The sequence below is a fragment of the Zonotrichia albicollis genome, chromosome 7 (genome assembly GCF_047830755.1).
Source record: "Zonotrichia albicollis isolate bZonAlb1 chromosome 7, bZonAlb1.hap1, whole genome shotgun sequence".
NCBI lineage: Eukaryota > Metazoa > Chordata > Aves > Passeriformes > Passerellidae > Zonotrichia > Zonotrichia albicollis.
Window position 1 is genome coordinate 39,541,246 of NC_133825.1, and position 23,188 is coordinate 39,564,433.

A 23,188-nucleotide genomic window follows, 5' to 3' on the forward strand; every position below is an offset into this window, starting at 1 on the left:
GGCTCAAATGAGCAATTTTTAGTCTCTTTAATGTTTTCTTCCTCTGCCATTTTCACTTTGTACATACAATGCCTTGCATTTCAGACAGGCTTCATGTGCTGGTTTCTCCTGGTCTAACCCAGAACAGATGGCAAGTGTTGGTTTATTATGGCAGCATCACTTTGCAAATGTTCTACTATCATGCAGGAAATGCTGTGAGACTTGAGTTTTGCTGTTTAGCCAACATCTTCCAAGAAGAGCCTAGAGAAAAACCCATACCTCAAATCATTTTAAAACTGAACTGGTCAAAGCCCTTGACATATTTTTTCAAGTGCCCTCTAGCCCAATAGAGGCAGACAAGACCTAATAAATGGTATAATTAAAAAGCTGGGATGCAAGATGCAATCTTGCAGGCTTTGGGTTCGAGGAATTCTCTGCCTTTTAGTAAGGCAGAGTAATTCACCTCCAACAATGTGTCTCTTCTCAGTGATGCTGCTGGGAATCTCTGGAGAAGGTTCAATTGTGATTGGTTTGGCTTTCTCCTACTTAATAAAACATTAAATTTCTTTGAGCCTTCCTTTCAGTGAGGGGATCATGCAGGTAGTTAACCTTTGAAAAAACACATGCATTAATGTGGAGGGACAAAACAAAAACAGAACAAAGGAACTTTTCCACCCACTGTCTGAGCCAAATGTCCTTTGTTCCTGTTCCCCAGGTACCGCAGGATTGTGTCTAACAACTGCACAGATGGCTTGAGAGAGAAGTACATGGCCAAGATGGAGAAATGCCCTGGAAAAGCACCTCGGGGATTGCACATCCTCACCTCTGATGGGAAGCTGGTCATGGAGCAGGGGCACAACGCCACCTTCATCATCCTCATGGAAGAGGTATGTTAGTGGTCTCAGTAAACCTTTCTCTGTGTGGCAGGACTGGCATTTTTTCCTTTGCTTTTCCAGCTGCTGAGAGGAAAATAGTAATCAAGGGGGAATAATGAAATGGTGAATGGTCCTGAGATTTATGAGACTTAAGGAATTCGATTATTGAAGGCTATAGTGACGCATACAAGCAGGTCATATTGGGTCACACCAAAGGTGTTTGCTTGTTTGTCTATCAGTGAAGATAATGCTGAAGAAAGATAGATGTGGTCAAATATTTATTTCCCCACTCACTTCTTGCTGCTTCCAGTAAACTGCAGTTTATGGAGTTTATGAGACAGAAGTGGTGTTTCTGTGATCCAAAATTCTTTATCTGGGATGCAAAGCTTTAACTTCAGCTTTTCTGGGAAAGGTCAAGAGCAGTGGGGAACATGTTCTCTTGGGGAGCAATGAGGGACATTGTTATTTTGCAGTAGGAATTGATTCTCCTCAAAGCATCTCTAGCCCCAGCCCTTATCTATTGTATTTTTCTATTGGAACAGTTCCCTCTGTAGCCAGCAGTAGCATAAGTGACACCAGGCCATGCTGCTGCCAAAAGCATCAAAATGCTGAGGCTCTTCTGGCCAGGGACTGAGGTGGTGCTGGAGAAGAACAGCTGGTTTTTGTCACATTTTCTGCCCTGTGTATGTTATTTTGGAGCAGTACCTGGAGACAGCTGAGGCAGACCACCCACACACAGACACATTCTCACACTAGATTAAATCCTCATATAGTAGCTAAGTATTTCAGTGGGACCACACTAATCTGACAGGGCCTCTTTACTACTTCCTCAGGGGTTCATGCATGCTCTGCTTTTATACAAGAGGGATTTCTTGTCTGCTTGCTGCTTCTTTTCTGTTCTGCAGACTTGACATGGTTAGACAATTTGTGTAGACACTATGAGTGGGAGTTCAGAAAAGAACAGATATAATCTAAAAATTAGGAGTCAACTAGTAATTTATTAAGGAACTCAAGCAGAACTGCTGCGTATGAAGAATGATAAACAGATGGGGAATAAGGCAGCAGTCAAGGTAGCTGAAGAGTGGAATCTTTGCAAGGATTTAGAGATTGAAGAGGCAGCTGAATAAATATGTGAGGGCGTTCACTCTTATGTCTGTTGTTGAGAAATAATGGTAGTTAGAAAAACATTTCATTGAAACAACCTTTTTTGTTTTTTTCTAAAGGAAGAGGCTCTTTGGAAAATGTCTCTGTAGGTGAACTGTTTATTCCACAGAAAGTTGTGTGTTGAGTTTGTTTCATAAAATAATAGAATTTCAAGAAGAAAAGGAACACTGAGATTTTGGACAAAGCTATTCCAGTCTTTTAGTGTGAACCTGAGAAGAATTGTGACCAAGGATTTCTTTATGACTTGGAAGAAATAATTTCTGTAGAGGTCTTAATTATTACTTACCTTGCTGCCATACAGATTCATTCCTGGCTTTCTCCACCTTTTCTGGTCAGTCTCTTTTCTGGTGGTAGTTTAGCACATATGTTCACACTTCCTTTCTGAGCCAGAGAGCAGCCTGGCCAGCCCTCCTGTGGGTACATCTGTGTGGTGTCCATTCAACTGTGTCAGACTCACCCTGGTGAGCCAGCAGCTCTTTCCTAACTTCTAGTGCACACCCTCAATATATGGAGGTGACTGATCTTTGGGCATTCAGTGGTAAATGAAGACTTCATCATAGTTAATCAAAACCTGAATTTCTCAGGATTTATAGAATTAACTTCAGTAGGATTCTTTACAATTATATTCATAATACATGTGCGGCGATGACTACAGACGAATAAATGCAGAATGATGATTTTTCTGTGTTTTCAGAAATATGGGGTGGACTGAGATTTGTACTGTATACATGCAAGGGAACATGAGGAGATAACCTTTTTAGACGTTTTTTAAAATCTGAGTTTGATTTTGATCACAAAGAAATACTAGACTGCCAAATAGCTGTTGTGGAGTTGTGTTCTTGACCACATCTGTTCACTGATTTCCATACTCAGAGCCAATCTTGGTGACAGCCTTGTTCCCTTTCCGTTATTTATGGGGCTTAAAGCAAAAAAACACACCTCTTTAATATAAATGGATAGCAATGATTTCTATTTCCTTTTGAAATGCCTTTGTTTCCCTTCTATTTCCATTTATATTTATAAACTCCAGAATATCTGACATCTCTGTGTGGGACTAACATGCTTGGTTTAGTATTTTATGTACTGGATACAGAGGTATGGAAAGGAGAAAGAAAACATGATTAGTGTGATGGGCAGCCTTTACAATGAAGACCCAGCTCATAATTGGGTGAAAAGATCCTCTGCCACTGTTTAGTCATGACAAATCTGTTCCTGCTTCTCTGCATGAAATGGTCTCATTCCAGATAGAATCATATTGGAGAGGCAAGAAAGAAATAGAAAAGAGAATTGCCAGGCAAGGGAGATGAGCTGCCATGGTTGGTGCAAGAGATTTCAGCCTGAGGTCATCAGTGATGAATCCAGGCCAGATCAAATTTTTATCCTCTGTTCAGTATCTTCCATATGAGATGGACTTGGGGTCTTAGTGCATTCCCTTGAGAAGTGGTTTTGAAAGGTTTAACAAGCTGTGGGAGCCTTCTATCAAATAACTGAATATCTCAAGAGTGTAATTTTGCTCCTGCTAGAGACTTTTTTAGAATGACTTTAAAAACTCTCTGTCTAAAGCATGTTATTGACTACTCAATATAATAGGTATGTTTTAGTGTCACCACTACTTTAGTCCTTTCTGATTGCTCTTTGGTTTATACTGAAGTTTTAATGTCCAAGTGGGGCAGAGGTGAAAACAGTGCCCTGATCAAGTCAGTGGCCAAAACTCCCCTGGCTCCCTGGCAGGGGAATGATGGAGCAAGGAGGAAGAGAGATCTAACCTATATAATCAAATACCAATACTTCAAAAACTACATGCAATAATCCTGACTGTATGAGTGTCTGAAGACCCCAAGTATATACTCAAATTAAATTGACATCTGAAAAATACCTTTCCTGCACTCTGATTCTTCATGCAGGTATAGTCTATGAGGAGGATAAATTCAGTGGGGGCTGCTAAGGTCCTGATTTTCTACATATGGGACCTGCTTCATTGTGTTCTGGCTTTTTGTATGTTCTCCCTGTGCATTTACAGCTATAATGGGGTTTATGAGACAACTGTAAAATATTTCTGAATTTCCCATTAAAAAAGGCAAATTTAAGAGCAGAGATTTTAATTTTCGTTTTTAAACTTTCAGATCACATCCTCAATATATGTAGGGATTGACTTCAGCCCTTCAGGGCTAGGAATATCTCCAAAATGTAGTGATATCTTCTTCACCCCCAGTGAATACAGTGCAGATCTTTGATGAAAGGAAATTACTTGGCACAACACATCTTATATATATGCAGAAAGCTAAAACTACAGAGATTTAATCTGAGTTGTAGTTTTATTTCAGTTTAGTGAAATCACTGCAGTGGGCTTTAGCTTTGTTGAAATTAGCTTTTTTTTTGTGTTACATTAGTCAGCTGGGGCAAGTATAAAATAAGGCTCCAAGAAACTGAAATAACAGACACTTCTACAGTTCAACTACAGTAATTTAAAGCATGATTTAAGCTAAAATAGTGCAACTTCTGTCCCCAGACAATACCTGTGGTGCTGGAATTTCTTGTCTGTTTTTCCCTCCTTCATTTAATAACTGTCATTGACAGTAGTCCTAGAAGAGATTTTCTCATCATCTGCTTCATTCTCCTGTGTATCCAGGCCCTGTCTCTGTGTTGACTGACGTTAGACAAAAAAAATCTGTCAGTCCTCAACATGGGACTCAACCTGTATAAATTCAGCCATCCTGAAGCTTCATGTCTAGCTGAAACTGGTCTTCTAAACGCTGTATAATCAGGGGAGGATATTTGCAAGAGATGATTCATGTCACCTGTTTTAGCTGCCTTAGGATGAGGTGTTGGTCTTTTGCTGTCTGTGTCTGGCCACCTTGGGGAATGACAGAACAAAGCTCGGCTTTTTTTGAGAAGTTACTCCTTTGTATCCGTGCAAGTGGGATGGAGGGCAATATAAATCCTTTTATATCAGTCCAGTTTCCTACTCCAGCCTTCCCTGTTGCAGGGTGATCTCCAAAGGACAAACATCCAGCTTGATTTTGGAGATGGCATTGCAGTGTCCTATGCCAATTTCAGCCCCGTGGAGGACGGCATCCGGCATGTGTACAAGAGTGCTGGAATCTTCCAGGTGACAGCATTTGCAGAGAACAGCCTGGGCTCAGACACTGCTGTCCTGTTCCTGCACGTGGTCTGTGAGTACTTCCACCTGCCAGATTCCTTGGGCCAAAATCTGACCTCGCTCAAAGTCCTTGCAGCTTCAGTGGAGCCGAAGAATAGATGCAAACCCACAGACATGTGCAGCTCATGCTCTTCCAAAGGCTTGGGCTTCTAGGCACTCCTCTAACTTGTTAAACATCTTTTATTGAATGAAGGGAAAGGGAAGGATTTTTTTAAAACAAGTATATTTGCAGTTCTGAGAGTTATGGAGAAAAGGTTAAAAATGTCTATTGGGTTTTCTGAAAGGCTCAGAGACCAAGCAGCATATGAAACACAGTCTAGATATCTATTTTCAATACATGTCTCATTCCAAGAGGATTAGATTAAACTACTAAATTTTGAGTCACTTATTCAGAATTTCAGCATTTACAGAGCTAATTTAATGAAAGAGAAGCATTATGCTGAGCGTGCTTCCTGAGATATGAATGTACTGAGGACTAATGTGCTGTTCTTCACATTTCATGTGTTTGACGTGCATCCCTGATGTTTCTGTCCTGTTTGGTAGATCAATGCAATTTCTCTCCAGCTGACACATGAGAAAACTCAAATATAGAGCTCTGAGTTAACTTCCCAAAGCCACAGGAGAGAGCAGAGAGTGTGGAATGTAGGATGAGACCAAAAAGAGCCCAGTTCTGTGATCTACTCTTAGACTATTAAATCTTCTGTGTTCAGCTGCACCCCATCAATTTTGCCCCTAATGGTGATCATAGCCTTGTCTGCCTCCCCTCTTTACCTGTCAGAATGTCTTACATCCTGCCTTTTGCTTGAGCTTTTCTGCTGAAAGGAAGCACATTAGAAATTTCCAAAACTCAAGAACTTTTTCTCGATTTTAATTTCCAGCTCCCTGTATGAAGGAATAAATGTTCCTTGAAGCTTTTATTATGCTCATAATTCCCTCAAAGTCAATCATGGGTGCACTTAACAACCTGTTATTAGAGCATTAACTGTTTTTTCCTTCACCTTGGGCCATTAGCTGACAAAAGTGATGGTTACCTGGTAATAACAACCAGATTTGTATGGGTTATCTGATTTTTCTCAAAGGAACTACTTTTTCATGGTGAGGATTTTAAAGCACAATGCAACAATGCAGTTCCTTGGCCTGCTTTTGCTGCTCCACCTTTTTTTGCATCAACCTTTCAGATCTCTCCTTTGACTTTTATGGCATTCTTAGGTAGCCAATTTATTATCATTATCTCTGGGGAAATATTTTGCAAGGACTTACATTCATGCTAATGCTGAAATAAGATGATACCTCAGTACTAAACTTTTAATATATTTGGAAGTACTGGTTAATATAGGAGGTTTGACCTTGAAGTCCAAAAGTACAGAAAAATATGCCTGAGAATCATTCTTAGTATACAATCACTCTGGTACTAGGATCCTGTGCTAAAAAAAAATAAAGAGGAGAAGGCTCCTTGGCCTCAAGCAACATTAATTTTCTACCCTGCAGCTTTATTAGCAGCCAGTTAACTTTTCAGCTTTCTGGAATCTGCTGACAAGCAGCTTAACTAGAAATTTAAAGGAAGCAAAGATATTAGTGCTTTTCTTCTTCCATGCACTGTCACAAAATATTTAGGGGAATCTGCTGTTCTTGCAAACCCAAAGTACTTCCTATGGTCAGAGTTCAAGAGTGAATTGCTGATAGAGATCTCTTGGGAAAGAGTGAAAAAAAAAAAAAGATCAAATTTTAAGGTGCCAAAAGTAAGAATAGGGTCCTTTTGTGCTTGGAGCTCTATGTTCCAGTGGTAGAAGAACAGCTCTTGCTTTCCACAATCTTTGTAATTCAAGTAGATGGAGAACTGATTAATGTCCCCATTTTGTGCTGAGAAGTAACACAAGAAGATTGTTTCAGTTAAAATCACCAAATTTCCTGCTTCCCAGAATGAATGTCTAACAAAAAAAGAAAAGATTATGACTTTTCTTATTTTGTCCTTTCCATCTCACAGGGATAGTCTGTCAGTTTGCTGTGTTTGAAAGGTACTGCCCAGACAGTAACACTGTCTGATGGGCAGCAGTTACCAGCTGAAATTCAGCACCAGCAAAACCAAAAGATAAACAAGAAGAAAAACAATGGAGATAGTAGAAGCTTTAAACAAACTACCAAACAAAACCTCAGTGTTTTTTACACATGTTGTTTTTTCTAGAGAGGATCTGACTTCTGAATTCAGGGCTTCATGCCCTGCATTTATTCTGGGCATTTGCATTTATTAGATACAACTTTGCATTGGTATTTTGTTATTTAAGTCTTTCAGAATCAAGTGCTTCTGAGAGTTACATGCTTTGTTATGCCAATGCACACATCTTTCAAGTGGTTCCTGATGGTTTTCTTTCAGTTTCAGGGGCAACTGACTCCCCAAAGACTTCCTAAGGTCAGGCCTATATCAAAAAGATACCAAGGATTTCCAAAATCATGAGTTTTTATTTTGGAGACCTTTTAAAATACTGTTTGGGGTATTTAATAAAGTTATAAATGACTCTTATATAACCAGATTTAAGCCATTTTGGCTAAAATTATTTTCCCACAAATCTTAGTACCTCAGTGGATATATTTTCAAGAAAAAACCTTCTTTCTCATTTGTGTCCTATCCCTTTCTTGTGTCCTACCCTTTTGGCTTTCAATAGCAATTTCACTGCATAATGCAAAACCAGTTCATTGTTTTTCTACAAAATGCATTTAAAAAATTCTTCTAAACACAGTGCTGCCACTCTCTGAAAATTAGCACTATGGAAAATGTGCATAATAGCAGGGGGAAAAGTGTTTTTAAATCTGATTGTCTTTTTCTGTTTTCATTGACTGCTGAAATTCTCTTTTATTTCTAAAATATAAATAGACTGTCACTAGACTGTCACTGCTGACATAGGACTTTTGATTTATTTAAAGGAAAGATCCTTGCTGTTCACAACTGTGCAGGGAGGATTTAACTCAAAGCCTTTAATAATGAACTCTCTTCCCACAGGTCCAGTGGAGCACGTCCATCTGAGTGTTCCCTTTGTTGCCATCAGAAATAAGGATGTCAACATTACTGCAGTAGTTTGGCCCAGCCAGGCAGGCACACTTACCTACTTCTGGTGGTTTGGCAACAGCACCAAGGTACAGACACTCTTTGGTTCATTTTTTCTTCCTGAGCTTGTCAAAGCAGTCAGGGAACTCTCTCAGCCATAATAAAAACTTCTTGCCTTTCTCTGTTTTGTGTTTTAGTATTTAACTTGGCTGAAGAGGGTTGTCATTATTTGAACTTCAACCTTTGTGAATTTGTTTCCTTCTGTGTTGTGTTGTTCTTAGGAGCCATTACTTTCTCCATCTGGTTGTTATCAGCCTTACTGAGATGTGAAGACCACTGTTATTACCAGCGTTCACTTGCAACTTAACTGAACTATATGTGGAATAATGCTGGCTTTCAACACAGTGTTTAAAAACGGCTGGTGTTCACATAACCAGGGGGTTTCCATTATGTGCCAGTGTGCAGTACATAATGCTGGATTCCAACACAGTACTTTAAAGCTCTTGGTGTTCAGACAAACAGCTGTATCTAGAATTTCAAGCTGAAGAGTCTGGCTGTTTTAGAGAGGGGGATGAGACTTCTTTGTAGTGAATTTTCAAATTATGTGTATTGTCACTGTATGTATTATAATGAGCTTTTTCAGCAGTAGTTAAAATAAGTGAAAACACAGGTTAGCATCATGCTTTCAAATGGAGAGAGCAGGATTGCCTATTAGCTACAGTTTTTATTGTAGACTTTAGGAGTGAGACAGGCACTGTTCTCCATTCTTACAGCTGTGAAATGTACAGCTGTTAATTTCACAGTGTAGTTTCTGCTGTTATTTACAAAAGCAGTTTAAGTCATGTCACTGTCTACATTTGCAATTGAAGGTGTGCACTGAGGTGAGATTGCAGCAGAAAGAAACGGGGATTTTACATGAAATATGGAACTTGAGATAAAAAATAGGCACACAAGTATTTTGTTTTCTCTCTGAAAAGCTGCTTAGTTTTAACCTCTTACCCTAGCTGCCAACAATGTCATAGAAGCAAAATAAAAACAGTAAGTGCTGCTTCTACTGGGATTCTACATCCAGTTAGGAAGCTCACTGTAAGAACTCACTGATTTTTGTGGAAGCATAGTTGAGGCAGTGGAAGAACTCAGGAGCAAAAGCCATTTACTGTAACTTGGCAAGTTGCTGTGCCCTAGCTGAACTATGGCAACCACCCACATTTGCACATCCAGTCCATTGCAAGTACCAGGTAATTCCACATACTTTATACTGCATTGAAATACAGGGATTCAAAATCGTGTTACAGTTAATATTTTTGGCTCAGTGCTCACACATGGAGAACCATTAAAGTGCATCAGAGATAATTTAGGTACTGGTAACTTGATCATCTGCTTAAACCCTCCAGCGTAGAGTTTTCCTGCCATTGTTTTTGTCCTTACTGTAGAAGTTGATTGTGAATAGGACCTTAAAAAAGATTTTTTGAAATAGAAAGCAATCTAGAAAAGGTAATGCAAAGCAGTGGTGTTTGCTGAAGATTTCCATGCAGTTCTCACAGTGCTTGCTTCTGGGTTGGAAATATGAACTGTTTCATCTTCTAGTTTAAATCTCAGACCCATAGGCAGCAGAGTACAAGCAGATGTGGATGTGTTTGGGATGGGTGCTTCGGACATAGCTGAACATGGAGCTGATCCTTTGACACCTTGGCATGATTGTACTCATTGCTGAAATATGGAACAGTAAACGTGGTGCCACTTACCTGTGTCTGAATCTCAGACCCAGAGCACTGTTCAGTCTTGCAAAGCATTATCTCCAGCTACCTCATGGAATGTACTGCAACTCTGACAGAAGTATGGCAAGGGACATAGACATAACTGTTTCAACCACCTTTTTTCAGAACAGCAGTCTGTATCACATCAAAATTCCTCCTGGGATGTTTAATGTACATGTCTGATCCTTCTCTATGCCCACTCATGAGTAAACTATGGTGTTCTGTGTAGAGGTGAAAGATGGGGACACTGAATTAAAGGATGAGGTGTGTAATAGTGTGACTGGTATTATTAGATGATAGTTTTATATCCATACTGAGGGATTGCAACTTCTTTTCCTGTTCAGCCTGTAGCTATCCCAGGCAGAACCAGATGTGTCTGTGTCACTGTGCAGTCTCACTCTCTGTGCTGGGGCACAGGAGAATGTTGTCTTAGGCACAAATGAGCTGGCTGAGACTCCTCTACTGCTCTCCCCACCCTGCTGAAACTCCTGTACCAAATTTCTACTGTACTGATTTTTGCAGTATGCCCAAAGGCCAATTTGCCTGGATTAACACAGGTCCAGTTTAACAGATGTATCCAGCTGTCTAATAGGTTTGAGCAAATGAACCTTAAACTACTTGATTTAATTTAGAGTTAGTTTCCAGGTCTTGGTTCTTGAATTAAAATTAAGGAGTTGGCTGAATGTTAAAACTCCATGATGGAGGTGAAATCATCCATGATAATGGAATGTCCAGCATACACATATACAAAAAGAAAAAAATGTAATTTTAAAGGCCAGACTGCATCCTCTTATCTGCCTTTGCACAGAACCACAACCTGTAACCTCCAGGAGGATTGCTGATATCCCTGCAGTTTGATAGAGGCCCATTCAGCTTCTCCAGGGTCTGTGTATATCTCAGTAAATGTTAGCTAGGCCTCCAGGGCTGGCATGAGCTGGTGCCCTTGGACTGTGTGTGCCATGTGATAAGACTTTTTGTTTTTTACTGCCTTTTCAGCTCATGGATGAGGGGGTCTAAGGAAGGTGGTGTTGTAGAGAGAGAGAGAAATGTGTTTGCCAGTCTGGCCTGTGCAGGTGGAAATTTTGATTTGACTATGAAAATGGTTTTGTGACCACTGTTGTGAAGTGCAGTCAGGCTGGTAGCATGATGAGATAAGTGTGAGAGCTGAAAGGTGAAATTTGGGAGTTTTCCTTTGAAAATCAACTGGAAGTGTAGTGAAAGGACAACAGCAATGGTACAATGGCTTTATCTGTGCTCTTAGACCTCTGTGTGCTTTTGCAATGGAGATTAGTATCACTGTTTCCATTTTTGTTGTTTCTCTAAATAAGGAGTTATTTCTGTAGACCAGCTGCTGTCAGATCAGTGGCACTGTGAAGGCTGGACCTTTGATTTTCACTTGTGGTGGGTTGACCCTGTTTAGACACCAGCTGCCCACTAAAGCCACTCTATCACTCCCCTCCTCACATGGGCAGGATACATAAAATATAACAAAATCAGGTCAGAGTAATGACAGAGAAACACCACTAATTACTTTTTAAAAACAAAACAGCCTTGACTTTATGATATTAGTGCAATTTATTATCAATCAAATCAGAATAGGATAATAAGAAATTAATCCAAATCTTAAAATACCTTCCCACATCTCTCCTTTTTCCACAGGCTCATTTTCACTCCTGAATTCTCTGCCTCCTCCTTTGCCAGCAGTGCAGGGAGACAGAAAAAGGGGGCTGCGATCAGTTAATCTCATGTTGTCTCTTCCAGTGCTTCCTCAGGGGGAAGAGGCCTCCCACTCTTTCCCTGCTTACAGGAGGGAATCCCTCCCATGGGAGACAGTTTTCCATTGATTTCTTCAAAGTGGGCCCTTCCCATGTGTTGCTCCAGGGTGGATCCCTTGCACAGCCACATTCAGTCAGCATTGTCAGCAGGAATTGTGCCATGCTTTCAGCCTGGTTAGCATAGCTTGCCAGCTTGTGGCTGCAGCTTGCTCACAGACTCACAGCATGGACAGGGCAATGCTGGATGTCCTCACTCTGACCTGAGCTGTGTTGCTCTGTGAGAGATAAATGGATTTGTGCTCATAAAAGCAAAGGCTGGCCCTGAATCTGAACAATATGGATTGTTTGAAGAAGCATCTGCATCTTTGGTTTATTTTCAATTTGAGGTTGGGTTTTGTACAGCAAATCTAGCAGTTGAGCTGGCTGTGTGTGTGCAGTGCTGCATTCTACTGCATTAATTCTGCAACTGCTGACTGTATTCTGCTGAGGAGTCCATACAATGCAGTTCAATAGAAGAATATTTCAGGAAACATTTACTGAAATGAGAGAAACCTCTGCCTGTGGGACACTGCTCATAGGATGGTGTTTGGGCCTTAGCAGGATATGCAATCTGGCAGCACCACACCTGTATCAAGGAGCAGGGCCAGTGTTGCCTGATGGATAAATCAGGTGCATCTTGAGATCCTGTGTTAATCTCACCCTGATTTTGTCCTTTGTGTTTGCCTCCTCCAGCCCCTCATCACCTTGGAGAGCAGCATCTCGTACACGTTCACTGTGGAGGGGATGAACACTGTCACCGTGCAGGTTGCTGGGGGCAGCAGCCTCATCCAGGACACCAAGGAGATCGCAGTGCATGGTACCTCAGCCGTCTGCAGTCACACCTCAGGGGTGAAGGGCAGACTGTCATTGCTCATCCAGAATGAGCTCCAGGAACTTGATAGTGCCTGGAGGAATCTCTGATGACAGAGTAGCTCAGATGTGTCATGACGACAAAATCAGAAGTGAATAGAATGGGGCAGCTAACCAAAATTATAACCTCAGCATTAAAAAGGTGGCTGGTGTCTCCTGTGCCTGTTGATCTGTTTGTACACCCAGACAGGGAACTGCCAGAAATAAAAAACACTTGAACCAGGCTGCCTTCCTTCATCTTCCCAGCTGTGGAAAGAAATAATCACAGTGCATGATTAGGGTGATCTGAATACAACTGGTATCTCTATCTATATGTACAAATGACAGGGGTCAGGAGGGCTCTGGAGAAGAGAACAGAAATTACTCTGTTGTTGGTATCATGGCCCATCTTTCCTCTCATAGCTGGAGGTCTGAGTGGACTTGCCCATGGGTTTTGTTATTCTTGCCACATCTGCGTGTCACAGGCTTCAAAAAGCACCCTTGGGCAGACAGCAGAGCTTACCCTCTTTGGGGCTTGATAAATCCTGGGTGAAAGATCTCTCTCAGCAGCTTTGACCAGGACTTCTAGAACAATTTCCACCTTGGCCCAGTCTTTGTTTTCCTTATCCAGTTTTTGGCATTCAGTATTTGAGAACGAGCTTTTGTTTGGACTTCAAGTTTTATTGAGAAACCTGGGTTTCAAATAACTGGGCTACTTTGAAGCTCAGCACTGTGTAGTTGCTCTGTGTGTGTCTTATTTCAGTAATTAAATACAAATAAATGTCCCACTGTATACTCAGATTTAACAGCAGCTAAGTTGATATTTATTGATTGTCTGGCCATGAAATTCAATAGTCTTTAATAATTTGTTAATGTGATTTAGTAATAATTTGACTTGCTGTTATCAAATATTAGGAACCTTCTACTCCATAATTTTGAGCACTGTAAAATGCAGTGTTTACTTCTTGGAAATGTCCATCCTTTCACTAGTTTCTGGAATAAACCTGAATCAAATATGTTTGAGAGTGATACCCACAGGTGATCTTGATCTTTAGCCCCAGTAGGTCCCACAGAGAGCTCCTCACTCTGTTTTTAAACACCTTGGAAGAAATTTTGCCATTCTGTTTAGAAGATCCAGAGTTTTGGGTTCTATTAAAAAACAATTAACCCACTTGGATCCAGTCCAAATAGTCCTATCCAGTGTTGTGCTGCAGACTGACCTGGTCTAAGGAAGGAGTCCTTCCAGCCCTTCAGTCTGATGATGAGTTCAAGTCTGAATACATAAACAAGTGATGCCTTTAGCAAACATGTCCTCTGATAAACTTGTATCCTAATCTGTGTCCTAGTCAAGTGATCATGTGTCCAGGCCATAATCTAGGCTCTGGTGTTATCAGTGGAGGAGATTTGTTCACGTATATCCTTAATTTGAGATTAATTAACAGAAAAGAATTTGCTCAAAGAATAAAGTGGACATGGTACTAAGGGGTCAGAAGTAAAAGACTTGATATGTCTGACTTTGGGTTAAACCTCCAGAACCTCAGAGACTTTCCCTGTCCTCTTTGATACTTGTTTTATTTAAAAATATATTGCACCATCTAAAAAGAAAGAACAGTTCTTACAAAAGATGCCACATAAATGGTGTGCTGGCACATCCCTGCTTTTCTGTGGATTTCCTCATTTATACTCTGGCAGGTTTATCTTGATCTAAAACTAGTGCCTTCTTTCAAATGATTAATGGTACTTATTTGAAGTGTCTGAGATCAGTTGCATCAAGGTGAGGCACAGAACATCTCCAAAATCAGAAAGGAGAATCATTTACTCTGAGAACTATCTTAAGAGTGTGGTTCCCATCCTGGATGTTTGCCTCCCACTGGCCCAAATCCCTTGTGCACCGCTGCCATAAGTACTCCAGACTTGGTCTTTGGTGAAACCAGCAGGGAGAGTTGGAATTGGAGAAAAATTAAAATCTGTATTTTAAATCTAGGAAGCTTTTCTTCCTCCCAGCAATCATTCATTCAGGACAGAACTTCAAAGTGTTTTGTCAATAGCCATTGGTTGATGAGCCAGTCATTACCACCACTAGATTTTCCTTTGTTGGGGAATCAACCACTCCTGGTTTCCCTCCAGGAGAGTAAACAGAAAACATAACTTACAGCAATTGTTCACTCTGCAATTGCACAGACAGGCCTTCCAAATTTCAGCCAGGTGCTGCCTTATTTGTTGATCAACCTTTTTACCTTCTTGTGAGCAGAATCTGAAGAAGTTGAGTGGCAAAATTACAAAGCCCAAAGGCTTCATGAAGGATCCTCTCACCTCTCTCATTCTCACTTCTGTTTCTCTGGGGAAAGCCAGAAATTGGCAACAGATCAAAACATCCTTTATAAGTACCACTATAAGCATTCTTTCCTTGAGAGCTCTCTGTCCTGCTTAGTGTTAGCCAGCCTTTTTCTTCCTTCAGCCTTTTCTCACTCTCTTGCTTTAAGATAGTTATGGTCCTCCTGTTGTCTTCTGCACCCTTGTCTGTACCCTAAACACTGCCCATTTAACCTTCTCATAAATACTTTTTCTATTCCAGAATATTTCCAATCTCAGCTCCTGTCATTTTCTCCCAACTTGGATTACCATAACCCTGACATCCCTGAATGGAGACAAGATGTTGGCAAAGTCATCAAGAGAGCATTAGCACAGGTGAGCATCTGTTTCCTTGTCTGTACTAACATTGACTAGGCTGTTAAAATATGCACTTTTTTTGACATGCTAGCTTAAAATAATGGGTAAGCACAGCAGTGATGGCACTGTCATTAAAAATCAATAAAAAGCTTCTTAATATGCTGGATCCTTTTACAGAGCCAATCTGTATTGCTGATTTTGTGGAAATATTACAATTGCTTTTATTAATATTGCTGTGTGCTTTTCAGCTTTTAACATCTCTGAGGATTTTGCAAATTCTAGATTGTAATACTATCATTATTATCCTTATTTTTCCAAGTTGATATGACAGTTTGTACTGTTTTCTATTCCAAACATTTGGTTAGTATTAGTGAGTGTTGTTAAACAGCTGATCCACTTCATCCCAGAAGACAGACATTGCAGTATTCTGGATACATGAGGAAGATGTTTTTATCTTTTCCTGATAGTCAGGAGTTTCACATGCAGTTAAGTGTAGCAACTGGTGAACATTTTGAAGCTCTACTCACTTTCCAACTGGGGCAAAAAATGAGGATTCAAAAGGAAAATAAACCTACCTATAAAATACAGGATAAAGAGAAACTTCCGTAGTTAGAAGGTACTGTATCTTCCTTTGGGATTAATTAGAGTATGTAAACTAGTACTCAAGTTCTTTCAGGAAAGGGGACAGAATAACTTATGATATCAAATAGTCAGGGACTTTAGTTTTGTGTGAAATTAGGAGCTAGATTTAGACAAGGTTTTGTGGGCTTGGCATTCTGCCAAAAATGTATTTCATTGGGGTTTTTTTGCTTTAGCTACAGCTGTTAGAAATGGAGGCTGATTATTTTTACTGGGAAAGTACATTCCTGCTCAGCTTTTCTCATCTGCAGCCCACTCAAAATTCACAGGTTGTAAGAGTTTCCTTGGTTGTTTTTCCATCCTGAAAAAAATGCTAAGTTTATTTTTTTTAATTGTTCTTCCCCTTTACTTTAGTAAAAGAATCAAGCTTTCAGGATTAAAAAAAAAAAAAAAATTAATTAGCTTGTAACTGTGAATGGGCTGCCCCACTGGGACATTTCAACTCTGCAGTGAGGCCATGGGGTTTGAGGTAGGACAGGACCAGAGAGCTGATGGAGCTAATGAACCTCAAGTAGCAGAGCATTTCTGAGGGAAGGAGGATTCCTGCCCTGCTGAGGATGCATGGCTTGGGTTTGGGAGGAGAGGGAAGCAGCCTCAGTGGGTAGGTCTTGCTGAAGGCAGCTCTGCAAAATGAGCAGCTCCCAGAATAGCCCTCCTGGTCAGCCCCAGGAGTGAATTCTCTCTCTGGGGACATTGCTGTTCATGTATGGCCAACGTGGATCCCTGTAACCTGATAGCAGAAGGTGATTGCAGGCACTTTCCTTCATATTATCCCTGTTAGCTGCACATTTACCAGTGGTTGCTCTGAGGCAAACTCTCTGGATCTGACTTTGGGTCAGTTATTCTTTTGCAGCAAGGAGGACTATGTAGAACATTCAGATCTGGAGACATGCTAGGTTTGGACTTTGGGTTGAGGTCTTTGGGCCCAGGGGTGTTATTAAGTTTACATTCACTTCTAGAAAGGAAGTAGAGTGCACCTTTAGTAGAAGCTCCGTTTCTGACCCGCCAAATCGGCAGAACAGCTCATTAGGACCACAACACCTACAGTGGAACTGGAAAATAACAATTTAATGGGAACACCATTTCTGAAAGCCAGTGGAAACATAAGTAACAAAATAGCAGCTAGAGACCTCTTTTTACTTTCTTCTAGGTGACTGGTATTCCTGATGAACAGATCCTGGTAGCTCTGTTCTCTGGGCTGCCTACTTCTGCTGAACTCTTCATACTGCCCCACAAAAACACAACAGAGAGGAGGAAAAGCAGTGAGGCTGATCTGGAGCAAGTAAGGAGAGAAGGATTCATGGAACATTTATTCCTGTCGTACTGTTTGCAGATGGGCCCTGAAGCTGCACAGCACTGGAAGTACTTACAATAAGTGTGGTGGAAATGGATGCATCTGGGACTGTGGCAGCATAGTTTATGGCATTAAAGAAAATGATTTTCAGAGGAAAGCCAGGATTTTCCAATACCTCACTGAGATATGTCACAGTCTACCTCTAGCAGAGATTCTTCCTAAATCAGTGGAGTGTCCTTTTTACAGTAGTTATGGCGAAAGGAACCTTGAATATGTACTCCCTCTGCTCCCTGGAGGAATGCTAATAAAGGGAGGCCAAAGCAGCAAGATAATATACTGAGGTTTACTAAAAATAAATCAGACACTTCAGCTCATAGATCACCACAACAAGACCTCTTTTTTTTTTCTTCTGCAGCACTGAACTGCCTGTGCAAACTATATTTGGAAGTTACAATATCCATCCATTTAGATAAATAGGTAATTACAGTGATGTATTGCAACAGTGATATGCAGGCAAGGAAAGAACAACAGCACTAGGCTGCTGGAGCTCTCATGTTAGAATTACCAAGTGATTAAATCAGCTCTATAAAGGCAAAGGAGTGAAGTACTGCTGGAAAGGCTGCTTGGCTCTAGCTAATGTTCTTGTATGCAGTATTTTTACAGTGTGCAAACTATGTGTGAGCCCATTGCCAAGTAACTCTTGTAAGTTTGGATCAAACATTAAATTATTTAGAGGACTGGTGAATTTAGTGGAAGTTCTTGTCACCCACTGAGTAAAGTCAGTCCCTGCAGAGTAGTTCCTTTGTCCTAGGAAGTCATCAAAGCTGCTCTCTTAAATTTATGGTGGTCAGTGTGCAGGAAAGATGCATTAATGTGGGAAAGTTTGAAAGGCTTTTTGGAGGGATGGTCTTGGAGTAATTCCTGTCTTGTCCAGTAGGGTCTACAGTTATTAAAACTTCTTCTGAACAAGCTGCTGTGTCAATGTTTCATGTATCAGTGTTATGCTGACATCTCAATTAGCTTTCTGACTAATTGACTATGAGACCTAAAGCTCTAGTGCTCTAATTTTAGTTGACAGGCTACTCAGTTGTACTTTGGCACTTGTTGTTGCCTTCTGCTTGAGGAGCTCTGCCTGGAGAGTAGGTCATTAGAACTGCTCATTAGCTGGGCCCTGTCCATCAGAACTACTCTATGGAGATCAGGCATTAACAAACTGAGGCTCTGGGCTGATGGGCTGAGTATGTGCTCTGGGGCAACCAAATAACACATCACAGCTGGGCTGCTGATCTCCCAGTGCAGCAATATCCAGTCCAAAGCCCCTTTTCTAAGTGAAGGACAAATATGGCAAATTTTCCATTGACCTAAACTGGATTGTCTCATCCCCAATAACCTATTTAAATAGAAGCTTCATGACAGAATCATTGGGAAGAAAGAAATGTAGGTCTGGACTGCTTATTTAGTTTCATTATCCACCAATGAAAGGCCAGTATACCAGTGATTTCCAAATGCATTTGATTGAACTCAAAGGATATTGTGGAAGGTCAAAAGGTCCTTAGTTATTTTCCCCCTTCTCATAGCCCCCTGAAAAGAAAAACAAAATTGCAAACCTTCTAGGTTTGCTTCCCAGGAGAGATATAATAACATGCATTGAGAGTCTCAGGAGTTCTGTAAGGGAGGCTTACATGCAATGACACCCAGCTCCACCCAAAGCACACAAAGTGCATTTCTCTCCACTTCCTCAGGCCCTCCTGAAGCCAGTAAGAGATGGCAGCCACTACTCACAGCCTTCGTGTATTCCTGAATGTTCTCCAGACTTTGCAATCTTCTATACTTTAACTATTGTGTCTCTTCTTATTTCGTCAGGTGGTGGAAATCCTTTTTAATGCTCTCAACCAGAACCTGGTCCAGTTTGAATTGAAGCCTGGAGTTGAAGTGGTTGTGTATGTCACTCAGTTAACATTAGGTGAGTGTGGAGTCAAAGGCACAGCTGTGGTTCTCCTGAGGCTTCAGACAACTCCAGGAGAATCAGCCTACATCAGAGCACTCACAGTCTGGCATGTGGCACTGGGCTATGTGCCAATTGAGACATTTTGGTAGAAGCAGGAAGTGTTAAAACCAACCCATCAGGGGCATCTTCATGCTCCAGTTTGTACAAGTATAAAAGATACCTTGTAAGAGTTCCCTGTGGCTTAATTAACAAGAGCATTGGTGTTTTTTAAGTGTTTTAGAAAACCAGGTGAATGGTGTTCTATTAAGTCCTTATTGAGCACCTGTGGAATTCAGTGGGATATTACTAAATTTCATGGATGTTAGATCAAATCCTTATAGCAAAGTGCTTGTTACTGTTATGACTAGCTAGGAGGCTTTAGAGGGGCAAAGCACTCAGGAATAGATTGAGGCCTCTTACAGGAAATAAGTTCCTGAAATTTGATTTCCAAAAATTAGAACTTACTTAAATTTCAGTGCTACCAATCTCCATTTTTGCACAACGTAACAAACAGTCCACTTAAGCTTTGTCAATCCCTTTACTTTAAAACCAGCCTAGTGTGAAGGTCTCAGCTATTGATGAAACAGTGATGGTTACAAAAAAGGTGATGGATTTATTTTTGCCCTTACTTTTTATGACTGTCCTTGCAATTGTCTGAAATGTGGGATCTTGTGCAAGTGCCCTTGCTGATAGCCTCTGTGAAAGACTGGTATTCATACCCCACAATAACACACTTCAGCTTCTTCTCAGAGAGCCAAGAGCTGGGCTAAATCAAGGCTCATGACCTTTCCTACAGGTAAGGTCACTTTCTACCTTCACTCTCTGACTGTTCCTTTGCAATGTGAGTCAGATGCTAATAGGAGTAGCCTGAAATGGATTAATTTGCAAAACTGGGAATGTGATACAATATCTGAGGTCTCCAAGTGGCTGGAATTCTCAAGAATCTGGCTTGGTTCTAGCAAGGCACTACATTTAAATTACATTTGCAGCTATTCTTTCCCCCTCTCCAGTGCAGGTGCTGCATTTGTTTCATGACCATTTCTATAATATTTTGACTTGGATGAAGTGACAGTCTTTATCACAAAAGAGTTAGAAGTATTAGCGGCAGAATACTGGCAGGATCAAACTGTTAGGTGTGGACATTCGACAGTGAAATCAGAACTGGCTCTATCTGCATGACTTTGTCCCCATCTTCAGGGTGACGGAAAAAGAATAGAGAGTAGTAAACCACCAAAGCCAAATATTTATGCAAAATGAGTAACACTCAGCTGCTACTTATAATCATTTGTGCATCATTAGAGACTTCTCATCAGACACTTGATCTCAGCACAGTGCTCAGGCCATTAAGATGGTGTGCTCTGATGAGCTCTTGGAATAGCTGCATAAACAAGGTATAGGAATATACTGTATTTAGCCAGCCAAAATGTCAAGGATCAAATTCTCCAAACTACATAATGTATTGTGTGATTGAATTCAGGATTATTGCTTTGGGCTCCTCCACATTATGAAACTGACTCAATTTAAAAGTCTCTAAGGTCCTGTAAAAGTATGGACCTTGAGGCTTGTCACAAGGGTAGATCCCTGTCACATGTGAGATAGATGAATATCCCTGGAAGATGGGAATTGTGCTGTTGTGCTGTTCATTGATGCTCTAAGGTATCTTCTCTGAAGGGGAATAGATGTGTATTAAGCCATGCTTCATAAAATTCATTTCCACTCTAGTACCTGGAAAAACCTGAAAAGTAATAGCCCAGAGTGTTAACACAGGAGTGATTGGGCATTCAGCTGAGCATGGCTTGCTGTGCCTTTTCACCCAGAGATGTTAGACTGCCCTGTCTTGAAAAAGGGCCTTGACTTCTGAAGGACAAGAGAACCAATTTGTTTCCTACTGATTGGTCTTGCCAAAACCAGCATGCACCATGCAGTAGTGATAAAGCAGATGTGACAAAGACAGAGTTGAGCTCACCCCTTGGTACTTAATGTGTTTCCTTGTAATATCCCTCGAGTGTGATGCTTTGTCTTTCCTCCTGCAGCACCACTTGTGGATTCCAGCTCAGGGCACAGCAGTTCAGCGATGCTGATGTTGTTGTCAGTGGTCTTTGTGGGCTTGGCTGTTTTTTTAATCTACAAATTCAAGAGGTAAGTTGAAAAACTTTGGGATGGGAGGAAGAGACTCTGGGTGTTTTACAAGAAATCTGTGCAGAGCTGTGCCTGCATTGCAAATGAAGAGTGAACTGTGCTGGGCATCAGGCTTCAGTGAATGTAGCTCCCTATTTCTGATACTTAGAGAGGAAACCATCTACTGCTGTTTCACCACAAAGCTGGTGCTCCAAAACTTCACCAAGAGCTCAGAAATCATCTTCTGCTTCAGCAGATGTATTTAAACCACAGACCAGAAATGGGAATCTTTGTGCTCACTGAGATACACAAAGCAAGCTTAGTCAAAAACCACATGATGGATGACTCCACACAGTCTATACCCACCTGCCCAGCTGTCTTAGAGCAGCAGCATCTCATTTGTATATTTTAAAGTGAATACGTTAATCTTGCAGAGGAACAGGTGTGTTTATGTTAAAGGTGGGAGACTCAAAGCCAGAAAAATTTGTGTAAAGCACCAAAATGCCTTTGGGAATGTGTGCTGAGATTTACCTTGACAGATGTTAATATAAACCTTTTGCTTCCAGGCAGCAGGCAGGACCAGGTCTGGCCCGTGGCATTTGGCTGCTGCAAGCTGTGAAGCAAAATATGTGATAAGAATGGCCTGCTTGCTGAAGGCCTGCTTTATGAAGATATATTTTAGGCAGATGGAGCTCCTTAGGAGGAACTTTGCATTCAGTACAGTACTTACAGTATAAAATGGTCTGTGTGCCTGGACCCTGACCAGTGGCAAAATATTGTGTTAGAAACATATGCCAAGTCTGGCTTAAAATTAAATAAATAAAACTTTCCGGACACAGTAGTTCCTTTAAATGAAAAACTAGAGCTTTTCCTGTCCAGATTCCAACTAAATGTTGCTTTCTCCAGCTTTTCTACTCCCCAGCACGAGGCTAGTATTCTCTAAGGATGTTAGTGGGATGCAAACATTATTCAAAATTAACTTATATGATAAAACAGGCATCTATCCTAATCTCCAGGGTTAAAATTTCCCTCCTTGCTAACATCTTGCATTAACCATTGTCCTAATCAGTGAGTGGCACTCCTTGTAGTGCTTGATCCTGTGCACACTGCTGTTATCAAGCTCCCACTGATTTCAGTGGCCCAGGACAATTTCCAGGGAAAGCATTTGTGTGACTCTGCTCAGAGGCAGATTTCAAGGCCTTCAGCACAACCTCCTTTTGCAGCCTGAAGTCCCCTCTCTGCTTCTGTGAGGTGACTACAGCTACCCAAGAGAATGTGATTTGTTTAAGGCACTGATTTAATAGTGTGCTGGGCAGGCAGCTGATGATTACTGTCGCACCCAGATGCAGGATGAGGAAAGGAAAGAAATCTTCCTGGGAGATGTGACAAGCTGTAGGTACAGCCCTGAGTAAGACATGCTTTCCCTTGTGCCTTGGTGAGATGGTTTCCTAGGTTTGGCCTGATGTTCTTGGCCCTGTGGTCAGCAGTTACCATTGCTGTGGTTACCACTAGCAGTTAAAGAAGGGTCTTTATATTCCAGCTACCAGAGAACAGTGAGAGCTTGTTAATGCAATTTGCTCTGGCATTCTCTGGGTCATTTTCTGCTACTACAGCTCATAAAACTGACTCTTGTACTACTTAAGCACCCTGAGCTTTGAGTATAGCAGCCATCAGCCTTCTATTATGCTCTAGGGCTATGGAGACCCTGCCTTGTTAAAATCTGTCTGAAAGTTGATTATATGACAAATTGGGCATAAAGAGGAAGGTGGTCAAAGCATCAGTTTTGCTTAGTCCAAAATCTTATTAGCTGGCTGTCTCCTCTTATCTCTCTGTCCCAAAGGG

At 41.0% G+C, this 23,188-nt stretch overlaps 1 protein-coding gene across 1 annotated transcript in view; it reads left to right on the plus strand.

Annotated features, from left to right (window-relative positions):
- SORCS3 (sortilin related VPS10 domain containing receptor 3) overlaps nucleotides 1–23,188 on the plus strand; it is a 262,386-nt gene that overhangs the window by 233,995 nt on the left and 5,203 nt on the right. Inside the window, exons 18-25 of the mRNA XM_074545187.1 lie at nucleotides 695–866; nucleotides 5,005–5,191; nucleotides 8,174–8,307; nucleotides 12,483–12,606; nucleotides 15,214–15,326; nucleotides 17,098–17,229; nucleotides 19,105–19,204; nucleotides 21,262–21,367. Coding sequence (XP_074401288.1) covers nucleotides 695–866; nucleotides 5,005–5,191; nucleotides 8,174–8,307; nucleotides 12,483–12,606; nucleotides 15,214–15,326; nucleotides 17,098–17,229; nucleotides 19,105–19,204; nucleotides 21,262–21,367 — 1,068 coding nt within the window. The remainder of the gene's footprint in view (nucleotides 1–694; nucleotides 867–5,004; nucleotides 5,192–8,173; nucleotides 8,308–12,482; nucleotides 12,607–15,213; nucleotides 15,327–17,097; nucleotides 17,230–19,104; nucleotides 19,205–21,261; nucleotides 21,368–23,188) is intronic.